The 24267-nt window shown below is 37.0% G+C and overlaps 1 protein-coding gene across 1 annotated transcript in view; it reads left to right on the top strand.

The window, feature by feature from the left end:
* Positions 1 to 22771, top strand: part of LOC149302716 (receptor-type tyrosine-protein phosphatase beta-like) — a 56186-nt gene extending 33415 nt beyond the window's left edge. The window contains exons 14-34 of the mRNA XM_089481949.1: positions 928 to 1191; positions 1660 to 1929; positions 2369 to 2632; positions 2896 to 3159; positions 4411 to 4692; positions 4855 to 5133; positions 5523 to 5672; positions 6041 to 6284; positions 7700 to 7806; positions 8216 to 8321; positions 8836 to 8913; positions 9001 to 9018; positions 9122 to 9203; positions 9306 to 9396; positions 10199 to 10275; positions 13576 to 13710; positions 14535 to 14657; positions 15441 to 15604; positions 16139 to 16274; positions 17125 to 17245; positions 22746 to 22771. Of these exons, the coding sequence (XP_089338075.1) occupies positions 928 to 1191; positions 1660 to 1929; positions 2369 to 2632; positions 2896 to 3159; positions 4411 to 4692; positions 4855 to 5133; positions 5523 to 5672; positions 6041 to 6284; positions 7700 to 7806; positions 8216 to 8321; positions 8836 to 8913; positions 9001 to 9018; positions 9122 to 9203; positions 9306 to 9396; positions 10199 to 10275; positions 13576 to 13710; positions 14535 to 14657; positions 15441 to 15604; positions 16139 to 16274; positions 17125 to 17245; positions 22746 to 22771 (3281 nt within the window). The remainder of the gene's footprint in view (positions 1 to 927; positions 1192 to 1659; positions 1930 to 2368; positions 2633 to 2895; positions 3160 to 4410; positions 4693 to 4854; positions 5134 to 5522; positions 5673 to 6040; positions 6285 to 7699; positions 7807 to 8215; positions 8322 to 8835; positions 8914 to 9000; positions 9019 to 9121; positions 9204 to 9305; positions 9397 to 10198; positions 10276 to 13575; positions 13711 to 14534; positions 14658 to 15440; positions 15605 to 16138; positions 16275 to 17124; positions 17246 to 22745) is intronic.
* The last annotated feature ends 1496 nt before the right edge of the window (positions 22772 to 24267 follow it).

Below are 24267 nucleotides of genomic sequence, written 5' to 3'. Positions count from 1 at the left end.
AAGCAGGGACATCTCCCTCTGGGAAAAAAACAGTTATGGAAAAAGTGCAAGAATATGAGATAACAAGAAATTATGTTGCAAAAGAGGCACGTTTAAAGAAATCTTGCCAAAAAAAAGCTTTTTCGTCTGTTAAATGACTAAAGTAATGAGTCACATGCATGATTACATCCTGTTCAAGAACAAACTGATTTACTGCTAATATTGCAGTGCATTGTTTAATAGGAAAGTATGCATTAGGCAGAGAAGCTTTGCTTTTAATCTGAAACAAAAAATAAATAAAAAATACATTTAGTACAGTTTCTGCTCAGTGCTCAGGTGTCCTGATAAATCAAATCATTTGGCAGCAGTGATTTGTATATTTTATATAAAAAAAAAAGAGTTAAGTGATAGCTCCGTAAACTAGTAGCCTAATAAACTGTGTAACTGTACATTTTGTGCCAGGAGAAAATAAGATGACTGATTAGAACTCCTTTAAATACCTTAATCTGAGTTGACTCTGACCCGGGTAGTGGAACGGTAATGAGCTTCGTAAAGCCCAATGTTTCTATCTCAAAAGTAATAGATTGTGTAAAGTGTTGAGGACTAATTAAATAAAGACTGAAGGAAATAAAGTGGACTAATCATTCCCACTTTTGTACTAAAAACAGCCTTACAAACATCATCCTTAGGACCTCTAAATGCCAACACTCTTCCCTGAAATATATCTTTATTTATGTTCATTTTTGTTTAATTAGTGTATTTTTTTGTAAGACACATAACTGTCATGTGGCACAAATGCGGGCATGGATAAGTTGTAGTCATAGAACCTGAAAAGGCGTCTTAAAGGTTTCATCGAGAGCAAGGAATAAAATAAGAGATCTGCTATTTGCTGGGTAGAGAGTGCAATTCATGTCTTGCATCACAACAACACACTTTCTTTCTCTCTAGTTCCCAGTGCTGTGAAGAACATTCATATTACAGCCAACGGAATGACAAGCTGCTTAAAAGTGAACTGGACACCTGGTGGAGGTGATGTTGATTCATATACTGTGACTGTCAATCGCCAAAGCTACCAAATAGAATCGCAGACCATATCAAAGCATGTCTACGAACATACATTCTGCAACCTGGATCCGGGTGAACAATACAAAATTGTGGTACAGACAAACAGTGGGGCTTTGCACAAAAACCTAACATCCCTTGGGCGAACGTGTAAGTAAATATGCATTACTTGGCAATTTCTACTTTTTAATTGTTCATTTCAACATCTGTGTCTTTTTTCTTTAGGACACGCTGGGCAGGTTTTTTTCTTAAGGAAAGGATGAGCAATCTTTATTAAAAGAAAGCTATGATAATCCTATGCTTTAAATTATTATTAGTTTTTTATACTCATTCTCAAAAGCACTTTCAGAGGAGTACCCTTACCCATTAAAAGTCTACAATGCCGTTTTCATTACTACAAACTTAAGGAGTAAATATTTTATAAATATTTTATATTTACTATATATATTTATATATATATATATATATATATATATATATATATATATATATAAATACAGGGACATGTTCTAAGAATTTTAGTTTCGGGCAAAATGCATAAAATGGCATATATATATATATATATATATATATATATTTATTTTTTTTAAGAAACAGTTTTTGTTATTTTTTTTCCAGTTCCTGCAGCAGTTCGCAAGTTATCGGTTGATAATGTTTACACCAGTCATTTGCTAGTAGTCAGCTGGCAGAGTGCACAGGGCATTGCAGACAGATATGATATCCTTCTTCTTACTGAGCAAGGCTCCCTTATAAGTAATAAAACGGAGCCAGCCACCTCAAAAACGCACAAGTTTGAAGACCTGGTGCCTGGGAAAAAATACAAAATTCGTGTCTTTACCATCAGTGGAGGCCTTTTCAGCACACCAGAAGAAGCTGTGGGGAGAACAGGTAATTATTGCATACTTACAAGACTCATAAAAGGCAAAATCCTGACCTGTGTAATAGAACATTCCAAAGAAGATAATATATACTGTAAAATAGAGTCACTATTCTAACAATAACTAACTATGGTAAGCTACGTAACTTGGTGACAAATTAGTATTTTCTTTTTACAAATAAGTACTGAATGAGGAGTCATCTAATAGTCAAGTATAGAAGTAATGCTTGAGCACAGAAAACCGAATGCTGGAATACTTGGAATTTCGGTTTTCCAGGCTCACAAGTATCTTTCTCTTAATGGTCATGATTTTAAATTATTCAATTGTCCATTTTATCTGACATTATAAAAACATCCTGCCTACTTTTCTCCCATCAACTGTTTGACTTGTGAAATATGCTGAAATAGTGGACGATTGTAAGGATGGTTTGTTTTGGTTCCTATTTACAGTTCCGGCAGCGGTAACTGGATTAAAAATCACAGGAAATAGCACGGACAGCCTGTCATTTACATGGAACAGCTCAGAAGGAGAGTTGGACTCGTATGACATATTCCTGTACAACCCAGATAACACGCTTCATGATCGGAAGTCTGGAAACCAAGTCCTTCAACACTGTTCATTCCATGGTTTACTGCCAGGCCGTCTGTACAAAATGGTGATTGTTACTCACAGTGGGCCACTTACCAACGAGTCTTCAATCCATGGAAGGACAGGTAATGATTGTATCAGTCATTCAAAAGATGAAGCCTTTCAGGATGTCCCATCGTCTATTTATTAATTAGCTTGTCTGATTATCTGTTAGAATGTACAGCCTATTTGGCAAAAAGAAGACAAATCAAAATGAGTGTTTCGTGCACAGCTTTTAAGTTGTGTCTATATTAAATGGCAGTAGGATGCATTAGACCCTGTGATTGATTTACTATTCGGTTAGTAACATTCTGCATAGCTAAGTTGGGACATTTCTCTTTGTTTGCAGTCCCAGCACCAGTTAGATTTCTGCAAGCTTCAAACCAAAACACATCTGACAGCCTCTGGTTTACGTGGACACCATCGCTGGGAGATGTTGACTCCTATGAACTGATCCTCTATAATCCAAATGGAACGCAGAAAGAAAAGAGACATGGCAACGACTTGAGAGAATGGCATTTTCAGAGTCTAGTTCCAGGACGATTGTACTCACTTGTTGTCATCACCCACAGTGGTGATCTATCTAACAGAGCTACCGCTAGCGGAAGAACAGGTGGGTGTCATTACTGCCAGGTGGCAGTAAGAGTGCGACTTCCATAGTCTATTTCATTAATTACCCCATAAAATCGAACACCAAATTATTTGTAATAAAAATCTGACATCTCACATAAATGATAGATCAGCTGCTGCTGTTGGAAATATTAATGTGGGCTTGCGTCTTTATGAATTACTACTTTCCCACTATATCCGCAACTTTAGTGAAGGTTATATATTTGTGATGTATTGTGAATTTTTGTTTATGAGTAACAAGTCCAGCACAGGTAGGTTAAATCATTCCTTCGTTGTGAACCTACAGAGTATCAATTCAGTCTCTGTGAGGATGCTGCAACGTAGCTTTCAAACATAAATAGGAATTGGCACATTTTTAAAGTAAAATCTGATTTTTGGGGCCAACTCTTGTGAGGAAGCTAAGCAGTCTTATTCTATATTTAAACAATATATTTTTGGTCTAAACAGAATAAAGTGCATAATTTTACCAACATTAGTTTCAAAATACACTTACACAATATTATAACCAAACAATGGACTATATAGCTGTGATGCTGTGCCACTGACTTGATTCTCTTCTTCGAAAAATGTTTAAATCTGCATGAAATACTCTGGTGACATACAGCATGTAGAAAGGTGAAGTCCTCTCTCTCATAATATCCAGTGTCATCCAATATTCAAATAGCATGTCTTAAATTTACAAGGGTGGTCATTCCAGTCATGCCAGACTATCATCTGTCTATTTCATGACGGACCTTTCAGACTGCCACACAGATATGGTATTGGTTGCAGTACACTTACACTGTTCTCTTTTATACATGAATGGACTTTTGTGCAACATTGTAATGCATTAAAGAAATGGGAAATCAATTACTATCCAGCTGCTGACTTTCATTTTCTCAAAGCAAAGATGATTTTGTACCTCACATGGGCATTTTAATGAGACTAAGTAATAAGTACTCATTCTGTGAACAGAAAATAACAGGTAAAGAAAAATGTATTGCAGAACCAGCTCTATGCACACAGGAAAGAGGCATTAGAAGCTCTATGGCTTCTAGTGCCTCTTTGCTGTGTGCATAGGGTTTCGTATATATATATATATATATATATATATATATATATATATATATATAATGTGTAATTACTACTCTTCTCCTTCTATGATATTTCTTAATAATTGTTAATATTGAAAACAAAAATATATGCATCCATTAATCTTTTAATCCTTTGGTTCTGTCTTCTTTACCATTAATAGCTCCAAAACCTCCCAACTCAGTTTCATTTGCTGACATCAAGAACACTTCTGTGTCAATTACTTGGTTGGGGCCTCCAGACTGGACAGACTATGATGACTTTGAACTTCAGTGGACTCCTAAAGACCAATTGGTGGTGTTTAACCCTTATAGCATTGGCAAGTCCAAGGGAAGAATCATTACTGGTCTTCGGCCAGGGCGCCTTTACACATTTAGTGTTAGAAGTGTCAGCGGTAACATCAAGAAGTCTTTGAGTGCACCTATCTTCGGGACTGTGAGAACAAGTAAGGCACATTAATAATTAGAAAAAATCATTTTGTACTTGCATATACACTCTTTATGCATGTTATGTTATTTGTATTATAATTTTATTTTTGAGTTTATTTTGGCAAATATAAACCATATTTAGCATAAAGCATTGTGATTTCTTTTTCTTTCCCCATTAGAACCTGACAGGATACATCACCTCCATTGCCGTCCCCAGAATTCTACCGCCATCTCCTGTGCATGGACTCCCCCAGACTCTGACTTTGATGGATACAGTATCGAGTGCAAGAAAAATGGCACAAATGACGTGGAATTCTCTAAAAGGATTGAAAAAGACAAATCCATGCTCACTATAATGACTCTTGTACCTCACAAACAATATGTGGTGTCCATTAAAGTTCATTCTGCAGACATGACCAGCGAAGTGGTGGAAGACAGCACCATAACCATGATAGATAGTGAGTACTGATTATTTTGCCATGTCGTGAAATATTGATTTGTTCTGTTTCTGCTGTTGTTGTCTGCAATCACGTGTTGTGCATAATATTTATTTTCTACAAAGAGCCCAAAATACAAAATATTGTAAGTATAACAAAAATTCTCAGATTATCAAAAAGTGTTCATCACACGTTGTCAGGATAGTATTTCTTTACCAATTTAGACTTCTGATTATGTCAATCAATCAAATATGATTCAAAGGGTAAAATCATAAACTTGAAAACAAGTGAAGGGAAAATCGATGTGTTTCAATTTATGGGATTTTTCATGAGATAACTATGGATATTATATACTACTTTTTGTGTGTCTATTTATCTCTCTAACATACAACTTGATCATTGCTTTTCAGGGCCTCCTAGACCTTCTCTGCATTTCAGAGTGAATAAAAAAGACGTATTCATTAGTAAATCAACAATCCACTTCAGTTTTAATTGTAGCTGGTTCAGTGACACCTATGGAGCCATTAAATACTTTACCGTGATTGTTTCAGAAGCAGATGGTACGTTTTCAATAAAATGAATTGTATTTTTTTTCTTTCTTTGAACTTAATATTATTTTTTCCCACAAATGGGGTTACACACTTAACAACCACAGTAAGAACAATATTTGCATTCCAATGATCAGCAATGATTTATTTTTTTTTGTAAAAAAAACTCCACATTTACTTAAAAAAAGGCTAGTCATGGGCTTCCACAGAATTTTTTTATGGAGGGGCAAAATATTAGCCTTGTCCAAGGGGTGAGGCATATATAGGTAGTGTCTCCCCCCTCCTGCTGATGAGGCTAAACTTATCAGGAATACAATCTAATTCCTAAACTGCTGTTATACTTGCTCTGATTGACCTTATAACAATTTTTCTATTCATAGGCAATGAAGATAGGCACCCAGAAATAAGCCATCCTTTGCCATCTTATACCGATTATAAAACAAATAGTTCTATCAAAACTTACCAGACCAACTACTTTGCAAGTAGATGTGCTGAAAACCCTGACTTCAGTATCCAGAGTTTCAAAATTAAATTGGGAGGTGAAATGGAGACTTTGGGAGGAAAATGTGACCAAAACCAAAATACATTTTGTGATGGACCTTTGAAGCCTAGGACATCCTACAGGTTAGAATTACAGTAGCTGTTTGGCACCCATATATTATAAGATTACAGCTTTTTGTTAAATTTACTTTTGATTATGAAGCAATGAATTTGTTATTTCTCCATGACAACCCAAAGTTACAGATGGATTAGATAAAATCTTCTTTTTGGTTACCAACACTACTATACGTTATAGTAGCTGAATAACCATACATTTACAAAGTATGGATAAGGCAATGGTTGAGTAATAGAAGACAGAAGGTTGTGGTTAATAGTGTTTATTCAGAGGAAGGCCCTATTACTAATGTATTGGGATCCATACGTTTTAATATTTTTCATTAGTTATGCACCCCTTTGTGACCATATCATGAAGGCGAGGGGCATAGTCATTATCACATACACCACAGGCATAAAAAGAGTTGAGAAGCCTGATATAAAAGCCTAATATAAGGATCAAGCTGCCATTGTTTGATCTGAGTGTTGCCATTTATGTTAATACTATTGAATGCACCACATTATTCATAGTGATCGAGGCACTGCAACTGAATTATAAAAAAAGAAAACATGCAGAATGTAAAACCACAGCACATGATATAAACTCACGGCACCAGAGAAATATCCAGAGCACTCAACATAACTCCACAGCACCAGCTGTAACCCCACGGCACCAGATACAACACCATAGCGTGACCCACAGCAACAGATTGCACCCACATTTCCTAGATCCATTGCATCTCTCCCTCCACCGCTACCATATATGCCTTGTATTCTTCCATGCCTGCCACCCCACCTTTATGCCTTATATTCCTCCATGCCTGCTATCTCTTCTTTCTTGTCCTTTATTTTTCCATTTCTATTTTCTACCCTCTTTTTCCCCTTGTCTTATAATCCTCCATGCCTGGCATCTATTTCTGCCTTCATATTCTTCTATGCCTGCTGCCCCACCTTTATGTATTCTATCACGCCGTGTCTGCCATCTCTTTCCTTTTATTCTTTTCTGCAGAGAGAAATGGATAGATGATAGATTAAGAGATGTTCTGCTTTTGCCAGAAAGGGTCTTATCCTATGCACATTTCTTAACATCACACACACACATTGTACATCTCTCCAAGCTGTGGAGCTAACTGTAAAATAATATGTGATAATTTTTTTGTGGGTCAGTGCAAACACTGATACGCCTGTGTGTAAAGGAAAAAGCAAGTCTTTGTAGATAATGAATAACAAAAATGAGACCTGGTGTGTAATGAAGTTGATTCATAAACCACTGGACACTTTTAGTTTATACATAAATAATTGAATGTTCTACACAAATTACTAAGTGAGGGAGTCATCCTGAACCTCTCTGAGAATTGTGAGATTTATAAACTTCATAAATGTGTTGAGACTTTTATGATAATTTTCAGTATTCCTTCATAAATAGCAGTTCTTTCAAATTTCAGAATTAGCATCAGAGCTTTTACTCAACTCTTTTCTGAAGATCTGCGGGAGTTCCCAGAACCCTTGTATACAGAAACGTACTTCTCTTTGCCAATCACTACAGAAGCAGGTGAGAATCGATTTCATATACTCCCTTCCACACGAAAGTATTCAAAGAAGACAATTTTACAGAATAATATATGCTTTACTTAATAAGCATCATTATATCCACTGCAAGAACATCGTGATGAGTTTTATTAATTGGCAAAGACAGCTGTAAGATAAACTCAAGAAAAAGGCTTTGCACAGCATGTCACCCACACACCATGTGCTTTCAAGCATTAAAAAAATCCCAGAGTAGCTTTAATACCAGACCCTGATATATATATATATATGAAATCAATATTTTTACAAAAATCGTTTTATTATAATAAATTATATTTAATAATAATTATATTTTACATATAGCACCTATATGTTGTAAAGAGCAATCCGTTAACATCTTTTCTTGAAAAACCCCAAAATTCTTTTTTTTCCAGAACCTTTGGTCGGAGTTATAGAAGGTGTCAGTGCTGGCTTATTCCTGGTTGTTATGCTTATTGCGGTCACTTTATTACTAATCTGCCGACAGAAATTCAGAAGAGTGTAAGTACACATATAACACAGCTAACTTTCTACAAATCACGCATAAAAAGTATCAATCTTTGTTTCTATAGAAAGCATTTAGCGTACCATTCTTAATAACAGAAAGATTCTGTGCAAGAATATGATTTAACAATTTCTCCAAAATACTTGAACTCTATTTTCTAACAAATTAGGTAACCTATTTTACTGATTTGTTATAGCTGTTTAATCCCAAACAGACAACAAAAATTAATTTGCTCTAACATATCAGCAAGTAATCCCTTTAAAATGAGCCAAGAACAATTCTGTGCTGATGATGTTCAGAGCTTTCGAACTCTCTCTAGGGTTTGAATAATAAGAAACATGCAACCACCAAGCAAAGTAAAGTGGAATTACAATAAGCATATTAACAAGCTATTCTTTTCTCTGATTTACAGAAAATAATGCAGAGTAAATGCTTCTTTACATTTGAAAATTATTATTTCAGTGTATAATTTATTTCAGTGAGGTACAATAAATCCCCTTTAAATTACAGGAACAATCAGGATGCAATGAGTGCCCGACTAAGGGGAGAAAGGTCATCGTCGGTACACCTAAATGTTGGACATAAAGGGTAAGAGATATCTTACCTTATTTCCACGCAATGAAAAAGGCCCAAACATTACAGAAATATTCATTTGTTTTATTATTTTCCTTACAGGAACAGAAAAACATCCAGGTAAGGCAAGCTTAAAATGTAAAAAGGATATATATGTATATTTATTTATCGATATATATAGCAGATTGAATTATAATCATGTTTTTTTATATTGATATTGTAGCCCAATCAAGACAAACCAATTTGAAGTGCACTTCACGAAGCTTCAAGCAGACTCTAACTACTTGCTGTCTGAAGAATATGAGGTGAGATCCCCTTAAGCCACAAAAAAGGGTAATGCTTGAGTTTGGTGGCAACCCAACTGATGTGTGAGAGCAAAGGCACTGAGCTTGCATTGTGTCTTTCAGGATCTTAAAGATGTTGGAAGGAACCAGTCTTTTGATACAGCACTTTTACCAGAGAACAGAGGGAAAAATCGTTATAACAACATATTACCTTGTGAGTTCTTTTGTTTTAAAGTAATCATTGTGCTATTCTTTTCTTTGTTTCGATTACATACATATATATGATTCTTGGTGGCAGCTTTTTATTCTTCTTTAAAGCAGCATTTACTGATATTGCCAACATTGCCAAATGTTGAGCAAATGTTTCCTTACTAGTAATAGTTAAACAGTTTTTTTCCAGTAAATCCAATAGTCTAAAATCCCAATTACTACTACAGTGTCGTATACAGGAAACTAAATGGGGCATTTATACAAGATTATACAAATAAACTATACTAATTATATACAGTTTATATGTTTGTTAAGCTTTTTCGTATGCAAAACTGCACTTGGACAGACTCGTTCTTAATGCACGTGAACAGACATTTAAGCAATCACAAATGGATTATGCTTTTAATAATACAAATTATGTGTGTGATTTAAAACTTTACAATATGTTTATGTACTTGCATAAATGACAAAGATATAAATAAACAACTGTTGTTTAGAATTGTCTCACTACATGATAATACATACGTTAGAGGTTTCCACCATTGCAGATTTAAGTATGATAACTGATCATGCATTGCATTGGTCTGTGCTACACTGAAATACTCATTTATATTCTGTACATATAAGCTTCAGAAAGTGACACTGTAGTCCTGTAAATCAATGTGTATTTATGCCCTATTAATGCTGTAAACATATAACATATATCAAGCTATTTTATGTTAACAAGCAATCCGAATATCATTAACATGGTCTATATCTGTGAATGTGTTTGCTCTGGTAATAGTTACATTCTTTTGTTTCTGCAGATGATTCGACACGAGTGAAACTTTCCAATGTGGATGATGACCCCTGCTCGGATTACATCAATGCAAGCTATACACCGGTATACGCCGGTTCAGTTTCTGTAGAATGTCTTATTTCATTGTTTTGCAGCAATACAAAAAAATATTTTATACCCATGGATTTGGTGTTTCCTCCATGTACTTATTTATAATCTCTAATCATTTTCATACTTGATTTTTTGTTGGTGTGAGCTACCAACAGTGGCGTCGCTACAGGGGGGCAAGGGGGGGCAATTGCCCCCCCAGGTTAATCCTTGCCCCCCCTGTTGCCCCCCTGCCGAATTCGGAAAAAAGTCGCAATGCGACTTTAAATCCCGTCTTTTTTTTTTTTTTTTTTTAATGTGGAGGAGAGAGAGGGGCGCCAAGCAACCGCTCGACGCCCCTCATTCTCCTCCACGAGGCCTCTACCTCCATCGCGGTGCCGGCATTTCATCCTGAGCGCCGAAATATGACGTCATATTTCGGCGCGAAGCAGCGGCCACCGCAGCAGAGAACGAAGACAGAAGTCTCGTGCTCCATCGCTGGACCTAAAGGTGAGAGAACTACAAAGGGGGTGGGTAGATAGTGAGTAGGGAGAGGGGTTAGAAAGTGATAAGGGAGGGAGAGGGGGTTAGAAAGTAATAAGGCAGGGGCGTCCAACATGCGTCCCGCGAGACCTCGAGGTGCGGCCCGCATAAGATCGCCAGCCAGTGCAACCGATCCTACGCGGGCCGCACCTCGAGCATGTACTGGCTGACTTGGCATGATAGGAGTGTGATTGCTAACAGCAATCACAGTCCCATCATGCCTAGGTTCCAGCATTTACTGGTTGGATGTGTAAGTGCTGGAACCTAGGCATGATGGGACTTTGATTGCTCTTAGCAATCACACTCCTATCATGCCAAGTCAGCCAGTACATGCTGAAACCTAGCTAGCTGCCCCCTTTGTGTATTTATGCTGCCAGCAGTATGGGGTCTACACATCACTTACAGCCACCCTGTACCAGCATGTACTGGCTGACTTGGCATGATAGGAGTGTGATTGCTAACAGCAAGCACAGTCCCATCATGCCTAGGTACTAGCATTTACTGGTTGCCTGGGTATGATAGGAGTGTGATTGCAGTGTGGACGCCAGGGCTGGCTTTGGGATATGCAACCTGTGATCTATGCGTGTAATTTAGGGGGTTTTAAATATACCTTTTAATTACGTGTTTTTTTGTGAATTCCAATTGATCTATACCTGCAAAGCTGGGTTTTTGTGTTATTCTGTAGATCCATATCTGCAATGCTGTTTCCATACATTATTTATGTATACCTGCAAATACAGGGTTAATATGTCTTATTCAGTTGATTAATACCTGCAATGCTGTTTCCATGTATTTATTTGATCTATACCTGCAATGCTACGTTTCATATACTATTGTATACCTGCAAATACAGGATTTGTATGTCTGATTCTGTTTATTTGAGATCACAGGTGAATTTCAGTTGATCTATACATGCAAAGCTTGGTTTGTGTGTTCATGTGTTGATCTATACCTGCTATCTGCAACTGGGGCTAATGTTAATATATATGGGCAGCAGGGGCATCAATACACAAGGGGCAAAAACACTAAGGGGGGTATAAACGACAATGCAGTGTGAAAAATCCATCCTGATGTAGACGTCTGTGACGTAGATTGTGTCCTGCTGTTTGTGTGTTTTTGGTTATCAGTGTAGCAGAGCCTGTCCTCGGTGTGTGTATATAGGTGTTGGTGTGGCAGAGCCTGTCCTGGTGTGTGTTTGGGTGTTGGTGTGGCAGAGCCTGTCCTGGTGTGTGTGTGTGTGTGTGTGTGTTTGGATGTGGGTGTAGCAGAGCCTGTCCTGATGTGTGTGGGTGTCTGTGTGGCAGAGCCTGTCCTGGTGTCTGTGTCTGGGTGTCAGTGTGACAGAGCCTGTCCTGGTGTGTGTGTCTGGGTGTCGGTGTGACAGAGCCTGTCCTGGTGTGTGTGTCTGGGTGTCGGTGTGACAGAGCCTGTCCTGGTGTGTGTGTCTGGGTGTTGGTGTGACAGAGCCTGTCCTGGTGTGTGTGTCTGTGTCACAGAGCCTGTCCTGGTGTGTGTGTTCAGTTGTCAGTGTGGCAGAGCCTGTCCTGGTGTGTATGTCTGGGTGTCGGTGTGACAGAGCCTGTCCTGTTGTGTGTGTGTCTGTGTGGCAGAGCCTGTCCTGGTGTGTGTGTCTGGGTGTCGGTGTGACACAGCCTGTCCTGGTGTGTGTGTTCAGTTGTCAGTGTGGCAGAGCCTGTCCTGGTGTGTGTGTCTGGGTGTCGGTGTGACAGAGCCTGTCCTGGTGTGTGTGTGTCTGTGTGGCAGAGCCTGTCCTGGTGTGTGTGTGTGTGTTTGGTTGTCGGTGTGGCAGAGCCTGTCCTGGTGTGTGTGTCTGTGTCACAGAGCCTGTCCTGGTGTGTGTGTCTGGGTGTCGGTGTGACACAGCCTGTCCTGGTGTGTGTGTTCAGTTGTCAGTGTGGCAGAGCCTGTCCTGGTGTGTGTGTCTGGGTGTCGGTGTGACAGAGCCTGTCCTGGTGTGTGTGTGTCTGTGTGGCAGAGCCTGTCCTGGTGTGTGTTCAGTTGTCAGTGTGGCAGAGCCTGTCCTGGTGTGTGTGTTTGGGTGTCAGTGTGTCAGAGCCTGTCCTGGTGTGTGTGTTTGGTTGTCGGTGTGGCAGAGCCTGTCCTGGTGTGTGTGTCTGGGTGTCGGTGTGACAGAGCCTGTGTTGGTGTGTGTGTTTGGTCATCTGTTTCCTAGCACTTAACTTACAGTAGGAATTATTTAATTTATATTTATCCAGAGATAAAATGCCCTCCTGAAGTTGTAGTGACTTCAGGGGACAAAACGTTACAAGGCCCTGAAATCATTTAGTGGAAAAGTTATTTATTGTGTTATACTATTTATTTCAAGGATTAGTCGCACTCAATTGTGGCTTCAGGCTTTCCATGTTGAATGATCAAGTATTATTTTAGCCCAATAACAAAAGTATAATTCCATAGCACATTACTTTTGGAAATTATTAATGCCCCCCCAGTTTGACTGTGGTATCTTGTGTGCCCCCCCTATATATTGTTTCTAGAGTCGCCACTGGCTACCAACTAATCTAAGCTACTCATATGTGGTCAAAAAGGCCATTTATTTTATAAATGTACATATATATATATATATTTATATATATATATATACATATATAACCCACTGGTATGGGATTTTTGTTTTTTAATTGTATTAACTGTTTTATTTCATTAACACTCAAAAAACACAAAGAGTTTCTTATGTTTACCTATATACTATACTATATACTATATATTTATTTGTATTTCTAATTCTTTTTATAGGGTAACAGCTTCCGTAGGGAATATATTGCCACACAAGGCCCGCTTCCTGGTACCAAAGATGACTTTTGGAAAATGGCGTGGGAGCAAAATGTTCACAACATTGTGATGGTGACACAGTGTGTAGAGAAAGGAAGGGTAAGTGACACCTATTGCAAAGCGCTTTAAAGATAGATTTCAAACACAGGGCCTTGAAACACCTCATCAGAAATCCTAAATGAAGGGAATGGTCTGGAGCTGGGTAAAGTATTACAGTACAGAGATAAGACAAAACAACAGGACTGGAGGACAAGGCTGTAATCCCGAAGACAGTGACGGTCCAAAAGTCAGGAACTAGATATCCAAAATACGAGAAAGGACAATGAGTGAGGAGCTAAAAAATGCAGAACAGAGTGAAATGAGGTATTATGGTGGATAGATGCCATATCATAGATTATTAAAATGCAAATGTATCACAGGGACAATTAAAACAAAGTGTATTTTTATAAACATAGTCACCCAAGAGTGATTTACTGGTTCAAAGCACTTGGGATACTGTGATATTTGCATATTTTTGTGTCCAAATTTTTCAAAATAGAATGTTCCCCAAACCTCAAAATATACTGTTTTTTTTACTGTGTAATTTGTTTTTTTTTTAATGTTTGTAAGATATGTGATTTTAAATGTCAGCATAACCTTTAAAATGCCTTTCCGTGTGTTATGCTGCAAAATAAATGGGATTTAAACATTAGTCTCTAAGTCCATTCCTGCTGTTCACCTTTTTTGTTCTGGGCTATAGTAATACTCAGGGTGCATATATTAATGTGTGCCAGATCGGAAATGCAGAGAGCAAAACGATTTTTAGAACTTCAATCACGAGTGATTAGATGATGTTTTCTATGTTGTGGAAAAAAAACATTCTATTAATTTACACATTGTCAGTCATTTCCTAAACTGGCTAAACTGGTTTTGTTGTCATGCAGGTAAAATGTGACCACTACTGGCCATTTGACCAAGATTCGCTGTATTATGGGGACCTCATCGTCCAGATGCTGTCTGAGTCTGTGCTTCCTGAATGGACGATAAGGGAATTCAGAATTTGCACAGTAAGATATTCTCTCTTGTACTGAGGTTAAATGTCGTGAACGTTTCCGCAGCTACCGGACCTCATTTATCAAGTGCTGTAAATCGATGTAAAAGTTCACAATATGTAATTCTGACTCTGCAAAACTTTTGGGTCATTTATCACCGGGATTTGTGCCCTTTTCTATATGTAAAGGGGCTGTCACAGGTTTCAGTTAACATAACAGTGAAGATAAAAGTTATTCTGATAACCTAGTTTGCTTGCAGCTTTTCAGACATTATGTAGAGTACTGTACTGAATGCATGGTATATATTATTAACTTTCTAAATACAAACGATCCTAGAATTAACTTAACATGTAACATTCATAAACAGATACAACAAAGGATCTGGGATACGTTTACGAACACTGCCCCGCCACTCCTTACCACATACCAACCAACGTTTCAAATGGACCCCTTTGTTTTAGGGGGTGTAGTAGGACATGTGGCTGGGGGGCTTTACCAAGACTTCTTATGTGTCTTTGTGACCTGTAGGTTTTTGTTGAATCATGACGTGTTGCAATGTCATGTGCTGTTGTTCATCTGAGGTTGTTTTTACCTATTTTTAGACTGCTAAGGAATAGTCCTGATATGTAAAACTGAGGGTGTACTTTCTTTTTTTGTAGTTATTTATGTAACAGAATCAGCCACGAAGAAGAATGTACTTATTTAAACATTTTTATTTATGAGCATAGGTTGTCAATGCTGCATGATTACAATGCTTACCTCAATTCAGTTTCATCTCATTTAACTTTTGTTTTATAGGAAGATCAATTGGATTCTGCCCGGGTAGTCCGTCATTTCCATTACACAGTGTGGCCCGACCATGGTGTTCCAGAAACCACTCAATCTTTGATCCAGTTTGTTAGAACTGTCAGAGATTACATTAACAGATCCCCAGGAGCTGGCCCTACTGTGGTACACTGCAGGTACAACCCGAGATAAGATATCTAATATATACCTTATTTAAAATAGCGTTCTAGTTGAACCTGCTGCTTGATTTCATTTATGTTAAGTGTTCATGCCTCAGTTTATCCTATTTTACTTTCTCATCCCCCATCCATTGAACAAGCTCTCTCGCTATGTATCTCCTTCTACCCATATCTAGCCTTCATTATACCCACACCCATCCTGTGTCTTTATTTCATATCAATTACCCCATACTCTAGTGTTGTTATGTCTCTCCTGCAGACCGTATGCTTTGCTTTGATTAGCAAAGAGGACCCAATTGTTTTGACTGATAAAAAGTGTAGTCTTTTTTGTCATGTTGCTGTCAGATGCATAATATTTTGGGATATTTTTTCCGTAGTGATAGATTAATGACACTTACATTCCAAAATACAATTTCTGGTTGATGTAGAACTTGCAAAAGCTGTAACATAAAAAAATAAAGTAGACATAAATAAAACTTCAAAACTGGAGGGCAGAAATTGAAGTTGCCTGTCTTATGGGTTTATTTATAGTGCTGGTGTTGGCCGAACAGGCACATTTATTGCATTGGACAGAATCTTGCAACAGATGGACACAAAAGACTCAGTTGACATTTATGGAGCAGTGTATGATCTCCGACTTCACCGGGTTCACATGGTGCAAACAGAGGTAAGAGAGGTTAATCTTCAAAAGTGATCCAAGGAAAAGTAGTGAACCATGGGGAGCGAAGGCTGGCCCGTGTGGTCAAATCTAACAGATGAGCTACTGTAGCTCAAATTGCTAAAAACGTTAATGCTGGTTCTGATAGAAAAGTGTCAGAACACACAGTGCATCACAACCTGTTGCATATTGGACTGCATAGCCACAGACCAGACAGGGTGCCCATGCTGACCCCTGTCCACTATTGAAAGCACCCAAAATGGGCAGGTGAACATAAGAACTGGACCAGAGAGCAATGGAAGAAGGTGGCCTGGTCTGATGAATCACGTTTTCTTTGATATCACGTGGATGGCCGGGTGCATGTGGGTCACTCACCTGGAGAACACATGGCACCAGGATGCATCCATTAAGGCCCCGCCTCGCAACTTACCGGACTTAAACAATCTGCTGCTAACGTCTTTCCATGCCTCGATAGGTCAGGGCTTTTTTGGTGGCAAAAGGGGGACCTTCACAATAAGTCCAATAGTCCAACACTCTATTAATACAAAATTCTGTTTCTAAGTCAAAGCCTGGTGGCCTTCCATTCTAGTTTGGAATGGACAAAGGTATCACCAAGCTCACTAGTGTGCACCTTAGCAGAAGCAACTGTACTTAATAACAATTAGTATGCTTAATTAGTGTAAATAAACAACTGTCAATAGGTCATCCTTGTCTCTATCCACATCCCCTTAAAAGCATTGCCCTCTGTTGTGAGAACAGTGTATTATGTTAGCAATTTTAATAAATGACCATTTATGCTGAATTATTAAGGCACATCAAACTTTACCTAAAACTTTTTTTTTTATATTTTTCTCTGCAGTGTCAGTATCTTTACTTGCACCAGTGTGTCAGAGATGTCTTGAGAGCAAGAAAGCTGCGCAACGAGCAGGATAATCCCTTGTTTCCTATATATGAGAATGTGAATCCAGAGTATCACAGAGGTAAGGGAAAACCCGACCCAATTAGACTCACATCCCTCAGTATACTCATGCACTTTACAAATGCCATGTCTTTTTATTTTTACAGATAACATGTACTCCAGACACTAGAAATTTAATGGATACCATCTGCTCCAACCAGGTGCTGCCTGCATACCCCTGCACAGTGGATAGGCGCCAGGCATCTTGTATGTTTCCAGTAATTTATTAGTCTGGTCATTCTGTTAGGTATATGTAATATATATGTACATTTAATTCTCCAAATGTATATAAATATATTTTGTTTCTAAAATGTTAACAAAAGTCTTGAGAATGGTTTCTCTGCTCCATCGTTAAATACACCAAGACTGGACAATCATTTTAAACCCTGCTGGCAATGAAAGGGTGTGAAACTTTCCTTAAATGAAAAAAATTGTGTGTGTCCAAGTGAAGATAAAAAGATAAAGAGAATGACTCAAACCATTTGTTTGGATATACTGAAATTTCAATGATTAAGTGTCCAGTCTCAATGGCAAGGGAAAATTAAATTTTTAAAAGGATTTTTTTTTCTATTTAGACAGCACTGGCAGGAATTAATTTTCAGTGAAATATGAGGAAGTCTGTCTCGTAAAGAATCATACACTGAGCTTTATCCCCAGCGATTCCAACAGAAATCGGTTTAATGCATAAGCAGAAGACCGAACTCACTTTCACGTTGTAATTTGTAATTGTAGCTTATTCTCTGAAAGCATTAATACAACTTACTATAACATTTCCATTGAGTCTTAGTAACTAAACCTAAATGGTGTATATGTTAACCTTTTGAGTGCCTGAAGGGGATGCGCTGCATGTCTTCCCACTGGCATTCATATTCCTAAAGCTTGGAACATAATGGATTTGCAATGCAGATTGTATTTACAAAAATGAAAACTGGTCGTAAGAATTTAACAGCAGATGAGTATCCATCTAGTCTGCCCATAAAGTATCTGGAGAACGCACTTAAGACTTTCACAGCACTTGGCAAAGGGGACCCCCCCCCCAAAAAAATGTTTACCTCAAATAACTTACTAGAGATCGCATTTGATTTATGTCAAATTAAATAAGCAGCCATTTTGGATTTCCAAAAAGATAATATACTGGCATGCAAATGCAAAAAATGAATCTGGAAGATAAATCATAAAACTGTATGACACTATATTAAACAACAAAGTGAATGGACAAGCGCTTTAAAAAGCTGCATTAATTCTACTGGTAGTAGATGTTTTATCCTTAAAAGGAGAACATCTGTCATTCAAAAATGAATCTGATTCGTTAAAAAAAAAATCCTTTTTTTATTGCATCAATAAATGGTCCTTGATAACTGACCCTTGTTTTGTTCAAGGTAAATTATGTACAATATAAGCTATTTGGAACTGTGTAACATGGGAGATATGTTGTGTGGTGCTGGCACGTATTATTTCACACTGGTATCTGCTGGATAAGCTCGCTGTTTATACGGGTTCCGGTTGGTGGCAGCAAATTAGCTGACACGCTGGGCCATTACCACTGTTTTAAGTACATTGAGTACAATTATTTTTTTTTTGTGTTTTTTTTAAAGTCACAGAATGGTGTGTTCTCACAACAAAGATTAAAGCGATGTTTTTTTAATGCTCTTGCCTTAAAGTAGAAGTTTGCACAGACTGTTACTTCATTGACAAAATAGCACTGTGGCATTCCAGCTAATATCCCGCTTTAATAAGCTATGTATATTATTATAAGAAGCTGTTTTCATCTATAATATCTATTGCTAAAAAAAACTTATTTACAGATAAATACTAAAGTTATTTTTGTATAAAACTATACCGTGACAAATATGTGATATATATTGCTACCATTGTGGTGGGAATTTATTTTGTATCTATATACATTGTTTTTTCATGTATAAGAAATATATCAAGCTTGAAATGATTGCTATGCAAGTTACTTTACTGTGGTGCAGACCTGTCTGCTATGTTATATCGTTATGTAAATTTTGGATTTATATATTTAAAAGCCAAATTGGTATTCCATGTCTGCTCTGTCCAGCCAAATGTCCATTACAGGGACAAAAAAGGGTTTCTTGTTAATCACCAGTGTGACGGCAATGGTCATTTCCGTTTTACATTATATGAGGCGACCCTAAACAAATTTCTAGATTGTAGCTGTTATATTGGTGTGCAGGGATATTGATAAAATATATATAGCTTGGGATCTGTAACAGCTGAAAATTGGAAGCATTAAGGTGATAACCAACATGCCCAAGCAGCAAGATGCTACATCTGAATACAGGGTCTCTGAAGCCTTAAAAACATACATCCCTCTACATCTCACCCTATAAATATTGGTTCCCTAAAGGTATCATAAACATATTTTGACTATTTTTCTTGGACCAATAAGTTCGTATCGATTCTTGTGTTTCTACCAAGATACGTAAACCAACAATACACTTGCCTACATTACCACAGCAGACATTGGGCATGACTCAGTAGGTCAGCTTTGTCTTGCCCATACCCTATCTGTTGTTCTTTGCCTAGGTGTCTGAGGTCAAGCCATGGATATTTCACATTGGGTTAAACTCTTCTTGAGCATAAACTGAACTTAAGCACAATCTTCCTGTCTCATCAGACATTTAATGAATACTTTATGGCATACTGAGATTTAAAGGTCACAAGCTTTTAGTTTTATTTGATCTTTAAAAAAAAAAAATCAGAACTTTTTGAGTCATCACAGGAGCAATGTTCCATTAAAAAAAATAAATGTTACAAATATTAAAATCGAATGTGTTAATATAATAGAATGCAAATTGTAATTGAAAGGTGTTGCAACTTCAAAACAGTACTTTGAGTTTTTATATGTCCCTGTAGGGCGTGATACCTCATTAAAAAGATACTTGATCAATTTATTAGATGCTTTAAAACCAGATATTATGTGATGCTCTACTGAAGCAACATTGGCTTATCATTAGTATGCATGTCTGATGACTTTAAATCTGAGTTCAAATTAGCAAACAGGTCTGCACCTAATTGCGTATTGTGCAATTTGAAGAAACAAATATCTCACACATTCACAAAAGGCCAACTAAATGAATGACACATCACACGATGCCTTAGTGCCACTCACAGTAAACTTTCCAGGACACTAGATTGCTACATGACGGGATATTGATTGTGTCGCTTTCTTACAAAGAAGCAGCTGTTCCTCTCTTAAATTAATGACTCATTTGGCTTCTGCTTAGAAATGAGAAAGGCAGGGTTTGCAAGGCAGTTATTAACAGTGATTTCAGCGATTGGATGAGCAGTGCAGAGAAGCGAAAAGGACAAGAGTTTGAGATTTTACAGTACAGAAAGTGCACGTTTCATAACCATGGTTCACGGCTAAGATGAACCTTTCTGATTCTGTTTGATCATTGAGATCAAACGTTTTAAATTTAGAGTAAGTGGGTAAGCAGAATGTCATGAGAACAGACTTGTATGAACACAGTGGCTAACTATGATAAAAGTTATGCAAAGTAATGCAAAATGAATTAATGGGTGCTAAAAACTTTAGCTAACTGATGTAGTAACTCATCAAAAAACAACAAGAACGCATAATGTACTTCATATGTTTTTATAAGATACACCAAAGGCAACAGTACATTGTTGGTATTAAGAATGAAATATAATAGTATATTAATAAAAATAGAGCAACAATGCAAAAGTCAGAGCACATGTACGCTTGGTATTAAGAACAGTCACCTCGTTTTTTATTTACTTTCCATTATGTGAAACTCCATAGACTCCAAACACTTTCCAAAAGCTTGTTTTAACATTAGGCAAGAGGCACTTAAAGAGTGCAGGAAAGTCAATCAATTCATGATTAGCCCCTTGTATAGGGTATCTACTCTTTAAACACATATGTAGCTAGTTGAATGTAAAAAAAAAATGCCAGCATTGTGTGCTTGGTACAGTCATGGTAATTGAACACGTTTATTTCAGATATTGACTTTTGCCAAACAGTATTAAGATTAACTACCTGCTGAGTCAGGAATGTACCCTGTACTAAAAATGTGATCGCATTCTGTAGCAACTTTTAATTTATGTTTAACTGTATTTATTTACTGCATGCATTATTGTTTTGTATTAAAAATACAAGTATTGAAAACCTTTTGCAAGTGTAATTTTAAATCACAGAACCACTGCTATGCTGGACAGATGTCAGACCCCATTCCTTACAACCTGTTTATACTTGGGATGGTTGATCTACATTTAATTTACTATTTGCTGCAAGAAGCACTTTTTTTTTTAAACTATACTTGCACCTGTGCCATATAATAAAAGTGATATTTCTTTCCATCTTCTGAGACCATAATCAGAGTCTGGTTGGTGTCAGGTTCCCCCTATACACATATCACCAAATTCGCTTCCTCCAATCAAACACAGAAGAATATATTTGTTTGTATTCTTCCCTTTATATTCGCTCCATTTTTGCTTTTCTGTCCAAGAAAGTCATTAGAATTAAGAGTTTGTTCGTTTTCTGTGATAATCATTTTAGATGTAGCAGTTTCAAAGTAAATGTGAAAACTCTAAAATTGTATTTTGGTGTCTATGTAGGATTGCTAGCTTAACATTGGAGTCCAATATCATACCATTGGATACATTTGCTTTCATGGTTTCAGTGTCCAGCTCTCATTCTTCTGCCTGTACCTTTAATTAATACGCATTAATTGTGCAAATAAAAATATTATGCTGGAATTTTCTTTTCAGAGTGATACTTATCCCAATTACAGTAAAAACACAGCAAGACAACAATTTCTGATTTTTGAGTGTTTGTAAATGCATTTTTTGTTCTATTTTATTTGCACATGGTATGAGTAGGTGTATACTTTTCACAAAACATTTCTAAATGTCTAGAGTTCACACACGTTGGAGCAATATATTATTACAATAAACACAAAAATATATTCTGTAAAAATGAGGTGGAAATACCTTCTAGTGACTTCTTACTATGAGATGTTTTACACGTTTGGCCATTTTTCCCTAGTGTTTAGTACATGTCCCCTCAAAGGGTTTGTTTATTGCCTCCTTGGTAATGAATATATATATTTTTATATATATATATATATATATTCAGACCCATTGATGGAAAGATCGAGGCGTTAAGAACTGCTCACAGGATTTCTGTGTACCCTTTACTGAAAACAACTAGCTTAGTGAGCCTAATAGATTTTCTTGCGTCTAAGGTAAGATACCATAAAATGTCGTCTGTATGTGGTCCTCAAGTCCTGGAGTTGCGCACCACAATCTGACCCCTTGTTCAGTGTGTCCCGCTGTACCAACACTTTTAGGAACCCAGGCCCTACAGAACTATTCTGTTAACAGTGTGATGCCACCTATTAAAAAAAAAAAAAACTGTAAGAGCAAGGAACAAAAATATAGATACAATATAAAAATGGTGGATACTTAAGGGATAGAAAATAGTATTTTTGGTGAAAGTATTTTAACTTTAAGTATGTTTCTATGTTTTTTAGTATTTGCTGTTTATGGACCTGGTTAACTTCTGAATATTTTCATATACCTGAAGGTGAATCACGTGGCACCAGAGTTCTGAAAGTCAACTTACAAAGTTATCTTGCAAAGTTTGCTAGGGGTGCATGTTGGAAGCACACACACGAATAAGCACATTTTTAAATTGATAAATCTATTTAAAGAAATTTAATATAACACAAATTCAGGTCTGGAACCTTACATAATGAATACTTTGAAGCTTCAGCAAAGATGATAAATAAATCATATCTAAAAATGAAAATCTATTAGCTGGGAAATTACATTATTGCCTAGGTAAATGCTCACTATACCATATCATTAATGTGTATTTATAGCTAAAACACCAAATACTATTTGAGCATACATAGCCTTTTCACATTTTAAATAATGTCAGTAGTATATATATATATATATATATATATATATATATATATATAATTACCCTGAGTGCAGTTATAAGTACACTTAATTTCTGATATAATTGACTGGTTTAAAAGAGGGGTAATTATAAATAAAGTATAAAAACTTCTAAAAAGTGAGAGTTCAATAATACTTAAATAACTGCTTCTGACAAACACAATAAACAAGCAAATCATTATTATAATCATAAGGATTAGGATGTGACTTTTTTTTACTAATCAACTAACATTAGTGTCGACAGAGCTGTTACATAATTTTTATTAAAAGGACAGTTTACTGTCCCTGACAGCCCCACCAAAGAAGAATGGATATTAAAGTACTATTTAAGTACTTTAATATGCTTTTTAAAAAAATGAATAAAAAGAACTTTCCTGTGGTAGAAGCTGCAGCTCTGCAGCTAGCCTCCTCCTCTATGGTACTTTCCACATATGCAAAGGGGTATGAACAGACCCCAGCCACCCACAGCCTTTAGTTGAATGGCGGTAAAGTAAATCACATGCAAGATGGTGAACTTGTGTTTGGTTGAACACACAGAAAACAGCTGGAGACGAGCAAAGGGAACAAAACAGAAATTTTATGAGACCTCTCAGCTATCATATGCATTAAAGGGAATGCGATGTCTGGGTTGCCCCTTTAACCCATTAGATTTTCCCTTTAAACACTTATGTCCTACGGACGTCAACAGAACGTGTCTCCAGGCCAGCACCAGCTTGGCCTAGGTGATCATCAGGAAGTGGGGATTACGAGCCATGTGAAAATGCCTGCTCCACTTCTGTTTCTGGGATTTTGTATACCTAGAGAGTGAGTCCATTTTGTTAAGCCACACTATTCATGGGCAATGTTCTAATCTCTGTGTGATACATTTGTCCAGTGCGTTCAACTGCTATAACCCTGAGCCTTATAATAAGACATCATTTTCTTGCGAATGAGCAGGTACACTAATTAATTAGTGAATTTGAAGGAACATTGATGGACAACTACTGATCTAAGACTGGTGAAACTGAGTTATTGGGAATTAATTGCTGTTTTGTTTTGCGGCATGTCTCATTAGAATGAAAAATCTCTCACATATTCAGGCAGTTTTAA

The sequence above is a fragment of the Sceloporus occidentalis genome, unplaced genomic scaffold, assembly GCF_023333645.1.
Source record: "Sceloporus occidentalis isolate IW3139 unplaced genomic scaffold, rSceOcc1.0.p SCAF_17, whole genome shotgun sequence".
Classification (NCBI taxonomy): Eukaryota; Metazoa; Chordata; class Lepidosauria; order Squamata; family Phrynosomatidae; genus Sceloporus; species Sceloporus occidentalis.
This window is presented reverse-complemented; position numbering and strand designations above follow the sequence as displayed.